This window comes from Cupressus sempervirens, chromosome 8, assembly GCF_028749045.1.
Source record: "Cupressus sempervirens isolate cs-2001-9-10 chromosome 8, ASM2874904v1, whole genome shotgun sequence".
Taxonomy (NCBI): Eukaryota; Viridiplantae; Streptophyta; class Pinopsida; order Cupressales; family Cupressaceae; genus Cupressus; species Cupressus sempervirens.
In genome coordinates this window covers 542268029-542280465 of record NC_143125.1, presented here as the reverse complement: position 1 = coordinate 542280465, position 12437 = coordinate 542268029, and the positions used below count along the sequence as shown (strand labels likewise).

Sequence of the window (12437 nt, the reverse complement as noted above, 5' to 3'; positions counted from 1 at the left end):
ATATATATGCAACTGAATCTGATTTAGATTACTGTTATATAGCAATGATGTTCTCTCATATATATACTTGTGATTCCAAGTATATTCTATATTATTTTCTGCTGTCAAACTGAACTATATATATATATTGACTGTATTATATTCTGTTAGACTAAGTATAGTGTTATATCGCTGTTCACCGTACTGGTAAAGAAATCAACGCATACAGACAATGGAACAGAATAGCAGAATTATATTCGCACATGCTAGACATACATTATGCTTCATAATATCGGTAATAGTAGATTATTTACAATGATCCCAGACGGGATATAAATACTATCCGCCGAACCTTCCCGAAGGAGTCCGTCGGCCACAAACATTATGTCCGTCACAAACTATTTACCCGTTAGCTACAAAATACAAAACACCGACGATAGTCAATTCGTCGGCTACAGAAACACCGTCGGAACCATCCAGTCAACTGACACCATCCCCCCCAAAAAGAAAAGTCGTCTCCGGACGACAATTACAAAATATCTGAAACAAATTAACAAACAAAATACATTAACAGAGTGACTACAACAAAAATTTGCTTCTGTCACATCACTTCCACATTCATCCCGTTACATCTGTAGCCTCTGCTAACACAATACTGTCTCCTCAAGCTAACCTTGATAGCCACCCGTGCTGCTTTCTCTGTCTTCAATTCCTCGGTACCCTGAGCCAAGTGTCGCTGCACTGCCTCCAACTGGATGATCGACTCCTCCCGAGCTCTCTACGCATCCACCAAGACAGCCTCCCGACCAATACCTACTCCTAGTGCCTCTGGTACACAGACAGTCCATGCCTGCAGCAACTTCAACTCTTCTCAACTGGTCAGACTCCCACGACTGATATCCGCAACGACTGGGGGTCGAGGGGCAGCGCCCCCGGCGAGGTCGAGGGGCAGCGCCCCCGCAGGGTCCTGGGGCAGCACCCCGAGTGCGCTCCCTGTCGCAGTATAGGGCAGGGTCAAGGGGCAGCGCCCCTCGTCGCCAAGACCAAATTAGCACTCCGTAGCCCACACAAAAATGCACGGAACAAACTATTTCTGCCATTTTCTGCCGACTCTACATTCTTTCTGGCAACCACTGATGCGTCCCCTTCCCTTTGGCACCATCTGTAACTCATTCTGAACAACTTGAATCTGTCGTCGTTTTTTTTTTACTACTTCCTCTTTCTTGCTCCTCACAAAACCTTGAGCTTCTGCTGCTTATACATATATAGGTGGACGGAAGAACTCTGCACGTCGGATTTCTCCAGCACCTCTTCGTGGGAAGGAATTCTTACCAAGAACTTTCGCAACTCCTACTATTGTTGATCCTTCCCCGAGCCCATTTCATTATGGATGGCTAAGAAAATCGAAATACACCAAAGGTCTATGCCGCTGAAAAAAACTGTGAGTTTCATGGTTTTAAAACAACCCCGCGGGTTGCTTCCGCAGACAAGACAGGCGGCAGGTAGTCGATTGTGGGGCAAACTCCCACGGAGAAGTGCCCGCGGGCCATCTCCCGCGGAGAGTTACCCGCAATTATATTCGCACATGCCAGACATACATTATGCTTCATAATATTGGTAATAGTAGATTATTTACAATGATCTCAGACGGGATATAAATACTATCCGCCGAACCTTCCCGAAAGAGTTTGCCAGCCACAAACATTATGTCTGCTACAAACTATTTACCCATCGGCTACAAAATACAAAACACCGACGACAGTCAATCCGTCAGCTACAGAAACACCGCCGGAACCATCCAATCGGCTGACAATCGCTGGTGGAGAACAAAGCATTGCCATTTTGATTGGTGATATTCAACCACCCAGCAATCGGCAATATATACCAAGGTAGATGTTCATGTCCCCGTAGGGACATGAACCTATGTGTCCATGAAGTTACATTTAGTATTTTTAATAAACCGATATGTAACATGTATCGTTTACAATATACAACATAACATTTCAATGATTAAGTATATGATGATTATTAGTAAACACATAACCGTGACTGAATGTGTGTGTGTGTGTGTGTGTGGAAATCACAGATTTATATACTTAATATAATGTGTACTTCACCTCTACTGAAGCTACACTTTAATAATTTGTTTTCAGAATTTCAGTGTGAAGCATTTATATTTCAAAAACACAAAAAAAACAAATACATTCCAACGTCATATACAGTTATAAGTTATAACAGAGTTGTCAGCCATGTGTTTGACGAAATGTCAAACACTTGATTTGTGAAGAAAATTAATGTTTGTTTAAGCTATAACCGGTTGGGTGTTATTACACTACACTGCTTTGAAATCTATTTAAATAAACACCTCATCAATAACAGAAGACTTAGAGTCACAACTTAGAATAACAGAAGACTTAGAGTCACAACTTTGAATTCCACTTTATATGTCCCTACGAGGAATTGAACTTGGGTCTCCACAATGAAAACTCAATGTTTTGACCAATTTCAAACTCAAACCCTTAGACATGGACCATGAACTTGAAAAACCTAGGGTACACTATACAATTTTAGCAACATAAAAGCCATTGAGATAGCTGCAATAAATTGAAAAAGGGGATGCAAGGACTGAAAATAAACTAGCTCATCCACAAAACATAGACCATTGTTGTGAATGAGATCCCAATGCATGAGGACAAAAGTTGCACCAGAAAGAAACCATTACAGATTGCACTAGAATTTCAATTGTTTAAGAAAACACATGCCAAAGTAGGCTTGATGTGCCTTCTCTGCAGCAGGTAACCCGAATATGGCATGAGAAAGTAACTCCAATAATGCCTAGAATATTCTTTGTGCAATCCTCTTTGTCATCACTCTATGGCTCCGCATTGTTTGGTGTCTCCTTATTAAATATACATGAGAACTGTTACATTGTATATATTAACATATTATGCACATAACTATTTGCAACACTTCCATAATAGTTTATCTCCAAGCTCCTATATAAGTGTGTTCCTCCAGTTACAAATCTTGTTCTGTGGTATATTATATATTTCCTTCCCATAAAATTTTGTTTTGTCTGTCTGCATACAACTCTTGCAATCCTATTCCCAGTGACTTGAGGTGGGGTACATTCTTAAATAATTGCTCAAAATTTTCAGACCAACATGGAGCAAGTACTTATTAAATAATATTATTTAAGTTATAAGCTTCATTTTTTATTTACTAAGTAAAGCATTCCCATGTAGCAACAAATATCAAAGCATGCTGTCACAAGTGAAATTAAATTCTACTCAAATTCCATGATATTCCCAATATAGTAATCAATAGAAAGCTGCAAATACTGTCAAGTAATGACAATTGAATTTCATAGAGAAACTGTACATCTGCAAGCAAGCATATTGAATTTGACAGTAAATTTGCTTCATGAAATGAAACATAATTAAATAGATCACATTTAAATAATTTTTTAACTTACAGTGTGCCAGCAACCCGAGTACTGATATGAGTGACATTATCCGGGAAAAGCTTGGCTAGACCAAAGTCTGAAATCTTTGGGTTTAAGTCTCTGTCAAGAAGGATATTACTAGCTTTAATGTCACGGTGTACAATGTATGGCACAAGCTCTTCATGAAGATAAGCAAGACCACTGGCAGTTCCCTTGCAGATTTTAGCTCTCGTTGGCCAATCCAAATCAATATGAGCATTTGCTGAACCTGAAAACCATTTGAATGCACGTCATGTTAAAATTCTACCTTAATTGTTCCCAAGGCAATTCCTTTCCCTTTGTTTCTACTCAATTGATCTCTCAGTGACAGCTTATGTTCTTGTGTTCTTGCTCTTTCCTGACTCTACAACTTTCTTTACATGGAAAAGGCACTATTACTCGCTCTCTCAAAATAAGATGATAGGTTCCAGTGATCTAGATCTATGAAAGAAATTATAGTTCATAGAGTCATACCAAGTAAACATTGAGCAATGCTGTTATTTTCAAGATACTCATAAACCAAAATCCGATGACTGTCTTGTACACAGCATCCATACAGTTTAACAAGATTTTCATGTCTGACATCAATGATGGTAGCTATCTCAGTTAGAAACTCTTGAACACCTTGTTTAGATTGGACAGAAAGCGACTTTACTGCTACTGGGGTGTCATCCTTCAGGACTCCCTGTCATTTAGGTGAACATTTATGACTCAGAGAGAGATTTGAAGAATCAACTAGAAAAATTAAGACAATGAAAAAAATACAGAAAAAACAATGCAGTGTCTACAACAAAGTTAATGTCCTTTTATTTAACCGAAATTCTGAACTCTGTATTTATACAAATATGAAGAGTGGAATATGTCCCAGTTGTTCATCGTTCTTATGCTTTATTGAATCATTTGTGTGAAATTATAGTTTTGGCATTTCAGTTGAGCTACTTCACCCATCATAACAAATTAAGTTTGATCTGTGACAAAACCTTATCCAAAGTTACTGTCATTGATCAATATTATAAAAATTAAAATGAAAACCTACCAGGAACAAACTACAGGTTCAAAATTAGTGCTGAAAGTGCAGTCAAATGTTTAGTTGACCTGTCAAATAAGAGCGCATTGTCCGCAACAATAGAAAAAAGCCCTCATATGGTGCATAAAAGCTACAAGAAGCAGGTAACAGCAGGCAGCAAAACAGAGTGTCAAAGGAGTGGCAGAGCTAATAAAGAATTGTGAAGATGCTCAACGACAGATGAAATATATATTTCAAAAAAATTTGAAATTTTAAGCTAAACCGAACAACAAAGCACAATTTCTGTTTTCTCCTTTGATTGAGCTCAGCACAATTGTAAATGTTCAGATTTATTTTCGGAGAGATCATGATGATTCTAAAATCTAAAGCTCACAGGATAATGGTAGAAAAGTAAGCATCTAGGAGGCATGTGACTTGCTGACTACAGATGTGGCATTCCATAAAACCGCACCGAAGCTTAAGGCAAGTACCTCTATTCTTGCTCAATATAGTACTTCTTTGAGTTTTTGGGGCTTATGGCCACTGGTGAGGATGACAAATCTCTCCTTCATATTGAGCTTTAAAAGCCTTCCGGCTCCTTGAGTCAACCCGACTTCTGTAGATAGGATACAACCACTTTATCCTCCCCTGCAACCAATCTCGTCAGTTGGAGCTCTCCACAAAATCTATTTCATTTAAGAAAATGCATATTGTACCTCAATGAACAAAAAGATAACATCAACTAAACAACTGGACTACTAGTTTAAAATGGAATAGTTATGATGGTCTGGAGGACTAACAATTTCATTAGACATGCAGACAATACTCTCCTTGAATGAATAAGTCAAAAATTACACTTGTAGGAGAACAGGAACAGTTCAATGAAAGCCATCTAGGTCAACAAGACACCAAGGAGTGGGTACCAATACTTATCAATTGCCTAAATGACAGACTCAATTGTGGTCATATTTGTCAATGTCAGATGCCTGTAACATGCTTGACTGTGGCCAAATCCATTGCCCACAAGCAGGTAACACATATAAGGCTAACTACAGGGAAGTAGGAATTACCTGGAGCTTCTGAAGACATCTCCATTATTCAACTTTTATTGTCGCAGAAGAACAAGCTATAACAATCCCCTTGTAACTTGAAAAAGGGGTTGCTTTATAGTTATTGGACTGTATCTAAGCATTATAGAGCAGGGAAAGAGTCATGTAATGGGTATTGATTCGATTCAAAGGTCTGAAAGAAGCTACGTTCCCCAGAGTTTCCAGGTCGGGGATGGCAGGACGTGTTTCTGGGATGGCAAAAATTGTTGCTGATTTTGGGAACATAGGGGAACAGCAAACAGGGATGGCTAAATATATATAGGGAAAATCCAAAAATATATAGGGAAATTTGCATATATACATAACATTCATATGAAGACATAGATAAACCGTGCCATTTAAACATCATTGAACCTCAACATACAACATTTCAATAATCATATTGAATGCTCAATATGCTTTAATGCATTCATAATTTGGAAATATTGACAATGTGCATGTAATCTTAAAATAATAGCATAAAATTTTGAAATATACCCAAGAACATAATTCAGAATTCATTTTCTATAGCAACAAGAACAATAACCCCCGCCTTTCAAATTGAAACACACAACTATCATTTAATTCTGAAGCTACACTTCTAATTCGTTGCAAGTGGACTGATATTAATACAAAAAGGTCCTCTAAGGCTCTATACATTTCTGATCATGATATATGTACAGATCTGCAAATTCGTGAGCCTTAAAACAGACTCAGAGTTGCTGAGAATAATCTTTCCAGCAATATGTATATTCAGATTTGAGAGACAGATATCCTTATGTGCTTACTGCAGGTCCAGTCATCTAAATTCGAACTTGTGTGATTGAACAACTTTGCTATGTATCCGTGGGAAGGAGAATGCTTGTAGATCAGAGTGCTTGTATTGTGTGTGTTCTCCAAACTACATTCTCAACCCTACATATATCCCATCTAGAGGGTATGTTCCTCAAGGGACATGACCATCAGTTTTGGAAATAACACAAAATTATTCCTAAGTCGCCAATTTCAAGGAGTCTAAATATAATTCACAGACTAAGCATTAGCTAAGTTAAATGCTAAACAAGAACACCCTTTGGAAATCTCCAGCTTCTCTAGGAAAGATATAAATGTGTTAACTATCGACCATTGGATATATATTATCCATAAAAGAATGTACAGCCCGTACTAACAGACCTGTAGCATTATTCAAGTTACATTCTCAACACTCCCTCTTAACCTGATAATTCTACAGAGAGATATCATATCTAGCAACATCAATACAATATTTAAGCAAGAATTAATACTCTATATCTGTCTGTCTCTTCTTAGTGCGTAGTATCATAGAACACATGATACAAAGTCATATTACTAAACCTGTGATATGACAAATCACTGCTACTAGTGATAAGATACATGTTGTGACTCATAGAAACTGGTATTTCTATATCACAACGAGATCCTAAGTTTAAGATCTACCAGAATACAGGATAAACCTAGAGAATTTCTAAAATTCTTCCTTTATCCAATTTGTGACCCATGAACATAGCAATGTCAATGTCACAAGACGATCTAAAACTCCTCCGGATCTTATAGTAAAATCTATTGTTTAATACATTATCTAAGAGATCGTCATCTCTCATAATGCCTTTTACACAACTATTCATTATTTCAAAGATTGTCACCTCTCAAATAATGATTACACATGGTGGAGCCCATAACAGTCAATAGCCTGACAAAAATAAAATTATTTTATTAATAATCAATAAGAGTACAAATAAATTACAACTCAACCATACCAAGTCTCTTCCTGAAATGTTCTATCTTTACTCTAGATAGAGGTTTGGTGAGTATGTCTACTGTCTGATCTGCAGTACAAATGTACTCCAATTTTACAAAATTCCTTTCTACCATATCTCTTACATAATGGTAAGGAATTTCAATATGCTTGGATCTGTCATGGAAAATTGGATTCATCGAGAGCTTGATGGAACTCTGATTATCACAATGAATGATCGTAGGATTCATGGCTTGTCCAAATAATCCCACAAGTAACTTCCTCAACCATACTGCTTCTCGAGAGGCCATTGCTGCTGCAATGTATTCTACTTTTGTGGAGCTCTGAGCTACGGAAGACTGCTTTCTACATATCCATGAAATCATAGCTGATCCTAAACTGAAACAACATCCTAAAGTGCTTTTCATGTCTTTAACACTTCCACCCCAATCTGAATTGATGAATCCATGCAAGTCTAAAGCAACTTTCTCATATTTGAGTCCATAATTAAGAGTGTCTTGCAGGTATCTCATAATGTGTTTAACAACAACTAGGTGAATCTCCTTACGTTCACACATAAACTGACTTAAAGCATGAACAGCATAGCAAATATCAAGTCTTGTATTTACTAGGTACATCAGGGACCCAATCATCTGCTTATAGAGAGTAGAATCTATTGGAAGTGATTCTACAGCTGCTTCTTTAAGTTTATGCAAATTGGTCTCCATTGGAAAAGACATAGACTTGCAATTCCACATTGCAAATTTCTTCAAGATATTTGAAGTGTACTTTCCTTGATTTAGTATGATATTGTCAGCATTCTGTTGTACTTCTAATCCTAGGACGTAATGGAGAAGACCCAAGTCTTTCATCTCGAATTCTCTGGTTAGATCTTTCTTGCACTAATCTATAAGATGATCATCACCTATGATTAATAAATCATCAACATACAATATCAATATTATCGTACCATCTTTATCTCTTTGATAATATAAGTTTGGATCGGCTTCATTCTTAGGGAATCCTAAGTCGGTGAGATATTTATCAATCCTTTCATACCAGGCCCTAGGAACCTGTTTAAGCCCATAAAGAGTTTTCCTGGGTCTGCAAACAAAGGCGTTAGGATCATGGATTTCCAATCCTTCTGGTTGCTCTAGAGAGACTTCTTTTAAAATCTTTCCATTGAGAAATGTTGTCTTTACATCCATCTGATGTACCTTCCATCCCTTAGATGCGGCAATTGCTAAGACGGCTCGAACGGTAGTATATCTGGCAATAGGAGCAAAGGTTTCTTCATAATGAATCCCTTCCTTCTTAGAAAAACCTCTGGCTACAAATCTCGCTTTATATTTCTCAAAACTCCCATCTACAACATGCTTAATCTTGAATATCCATTTGGAAGAAACAACGGAATTTCCTTTTGGTCTTGGAACTATTTTCCAAACATCATTTTTCATAATTGATTGATATTCTTTTGTCATAACTTCTTTCCAGGGTGGATGTTTAATAGCATTAGAAGGATTGGTTGGCTCTGTTTTGGATAAATCAACCATATTTGTTGAATAACCAAAGAATCTTTTAGGTCTTTTACTTTCTCTAACTGATCCTGAAGGTGTAGCAAAATCTTGAGCTGCTTCAACTGTTTTTATGGCCCAAAGTGGTATTTTCTTTGAATTTTCCTCAAGGTTCATATTTATTACGAAGTAATTGGTAAATACTTGCTTATTAATAACAGAGACCGAAAGGTCAATTTATACAAAAGAATGAGACGATGTTTCCTTAGGAAACGATCGTAAAGAATAGAAACATTCTATTCCAAAGAAAGCAAAAAACGAAAGCAAACTAAAGCTAAAGATATTTACAAGATAAACATTAACTAATAATAGACGTCTTATCTATTATTGTAATACCCTCCCTTCAGGGTTAATCTATCTAACACACCAAGCTGTCCTCTGAATTTGACAAACTTATCAGGACCAAGAGGCTTGGTGAGAATGTCTGCAGTCTGATCTGTGGTAAGAACATACTGCAGATCTATAGTCCCGTCTTCAACCAGCTGTCGTATGTAATGACAATGAACATCCACATGCTTGGTTCATTCATGGAAGACTGGATTCCGTGCTAACTTGATAACGCCTTCGTTATCAACAAACAGAGTAGTCGATCCTGCTGGTGACATCTGCATATCCCCAAGCATCCGACGAAGCCAGACAGCTTCTCATCCTGCCTTAACAGTCCCTCTGTTTTCAGCCTCTGTAGAAGAGAGAGAAACTGCCTGCTGCTTCTTGCTGGTCCATGTGACTGCACCGGATCCCAAACTGAACACATATCCAAATCTTGACCTTTTATCATCAACAGAGCCTGCCCAATCTGAATCTGTGAACCCACTGAGTTTAGGATTAGAACTCCGAGAATACAGAAGTCCATAATCAGAAGTGCCCTTCACATAACGAAGCACACGCTTTGCTGCCATCCAATGATCAGCCTTAGGAGCTGTCATAAAGCGTGAAATATAGCTGACTGCGAAGCTGATATCAGGCCTAGTAGCAGATAGGTAGATGAGGCTGCCTACTACTTGCCTATACGTAGTATCATAAACGGAAGAAGAATCAAACTTGGCTGATAACTTGAGACCTTTCTCCATAGGTGTAGATGCAGGTTTGCAATCTTGCATTCGGAATTTGTCTAACAAGGCCTTGGCATATTTGGACTGAGAGATGAATATACCAGAAGACTGTTGCCAAACTTCAACACCTAAGCAATAATGCATCAGCCCAAGGTCAGTCATATCAAAAGACTGGCATAAGTGTTGTTTGATTCCCTGAATCAAAGATGCCGAACTGCCAGTGATGATCAGATCATCCACATAGATAACCAGAAGGATGATGTCACTGTCAGTAGTCTTGATGTACAGATTTGAGTCTGAAGAACTCCTCTTGAAGCCTTGATCACTGAGGTACGTATCAATCTTGATGTACCATGCCCGAGGGGCCTGCTTCAAACCATAGAGAGCTTTTACCAATCTGAGAACCTGATGGTCTTTACCAGCAACCTTGAAACCAGGAGGCTGCGTCATGTAGACCTCTTCATGGAGATCACCATTCAGGAAAGCACTCTTTACGTCCATCTGATGGACCTTCCAGCCAAACTGTTCTGTCATGGCTAGGACTAATCTGATGGTGCTCATCTTTGCAATAGGAGCAAAGGTCTCCTCATAATCAATGCCCTGACGCTGAGAAAAGCCCTTTGCCACTAAACGAGCTTTGTACTTATCCAAAGTACCATCTGATTTGTATTTGATTTTGTAGACCCATTTGCAGCTAATGGGTTTCTTCCCTGGGGGAAGATCAGAAAGGACCCAAGTGTTGTTCTTCAACAGGCTCTGGTGTTCAGATTGCATGGCCTGTTCCCACTCTGGAATTCCTTTAGCCTCGGAATATGTTTGAGGTTCAAACACACTGTGAATGTTGGCCATAAGAGCAAAGTTAACAGAATCTGTAGTTTGGCTCTTTTTCTAAGCAGTTCTCCCATCAATGAGCTCATCATCATGAAGATCAGCAAGTGTCTTAGCCCACCACTTAGGCCGGAGAGGAGAATGACCAACAGTAGTACTAGGAGATGCTTGATCAGCAGGGTCCTGGTCAGAAGAATCTGGATCAAACTCAAGTGAAGCATCTTCAAAACGAGGTGATCCTGCAGGAGAAGCCGGAGGTGGCTGTACAGGTATCACTGGCAGGACTGGAGCTGGAGGAGCTACTGGAGCCCTCCCATCAGGTGGACCTAATGGAAGCCGAACTCCCAAATCATGAACCTGCATAGGCTGGTTTGCTGGATCAGGAACATGAGAAACAGGCATGAATGGTCCTCGTTGCTCATCAAAGACTACATCGCGGCTGTATATGAGACGAGATGTCTCAACATCAATAAGGCGGTTGGCTTTGTGAAGACTGCTATATCCAACAAGCATTAGTTTCTGACTTTTGGCATCCAACTTCGTGCGTGAAGCATCAGGGATCCAAACAAAAGCAAGAGAGCCAAAAACCTTCAAGTGACTGATTCTGGGCTTGCGACCTGACCAGGCCTCTTCCGGAGTTTTACCTTTGACCGCCACTGTGGGTGACCGGTTCAACAGATAAATTGCAGTGTTAACTGCTTCTACCCAAAAATGCTTCGAAACATGTCTGTGTTCGAGCATGGAACGAGCCATCTCGGTGATTGTCCTGTTCCGACGTTCAACTACACTGTTCTGTTGTGGCGTGTGGGGTGTGGTGAACTAGCGTTGGATGCCATGTGTATCCAAGAAGCTGGAGAAAACATTAGAACAAAATTCCCCCCCATTGTCTGATCTAAGAGTAATAATAGATTTCCCAGACTCTTTTTCAACTAAGGGTTTAAACTTCTGAAATACAGTAAATGCATCGGATTTCTTTCTAAGGAAATACACCCATATTTTTCTACTGAAATCATCTACAAACAACAGAAAATACCTGTACCCAAGAACAGGAGGAGTGGCCATAGGGTCGTAGATATCAGCATGAACAAGCTGAAGTACTTGAGAAGCTCGCCAAGAATCGCCACTGGGGAAAGGTGTGCGATGTTGCTTCCCAGCCTGACATGCGTCACAAACTCCAAGGTGTTGGGTTTGAATCTCTAGCAAACCAAGAACAAGCTCATCCCGAGCAAGTTGTGAGAGATAATGCACATTTAAGTGCCCATATCGCCGATGCCAAAGTGTGTTGATAGAAGATCGCCGAGCAGCCATAGCTAAGTCCTGAGAATCACCAAAATCAGTAAGTCTGAAAAGACCATGATCCTCAAGACCAACTGCAACAGTAGACTTAGTCACCCGATCAGTGATGGTGCACTGATGTGAACTGAAGGTGACTGCCAAGTGTGGAGAATGTCGCAACAACTGACTGACCGAGAGTAGATTTAGTTCCATCCCTAGAACGTAGTACACATCAAGGAATATGAGCTTCCTCCCAACAGACTGAATTTGAATGTTGCCTTTACCAACAACCGTGTACTCTTCTCCACCACCAAAGATAACAAAATCTGAATAAGGCTGGTAGTCAGTAAACCAGTCTCTGCGGTGAGTGAAATGTCGAGAGGCACCTGAATCAATGT

General features: G+C 39.3%; 1 protein-coding gene across 2 annotated transcripts in view; it reads right to left on the bottom strand.

Moving 5' to 3' along the window:
• The window catches only part of LOC149543584 (putative serine/threonine-protein kinase), a 169599-nt gene that overhangs the window by 78512 nt on the left and 78650 nt on the right, over nucleotides 1–12437 (bottom strand). For both annotated transcript variants that reach the window (XM_089798371.1, XM_089798370.1), the window contains exons 4-5: nucleotides 3938–4148; nucleotides 3455–3692 (exon numbers count right to left, since the gene is read on the bottom strand). In XM_089798371.1, coding sequence (XP_089654497.1) covers nucleotides 3455–3692; nucleotides 3938–4148 — 449 coding nt within the window. The remainder of the gene's footprint in view (nucleotides 1–3454; nucleotides 3693–3937; nucleotides 4149–12437) is intronic.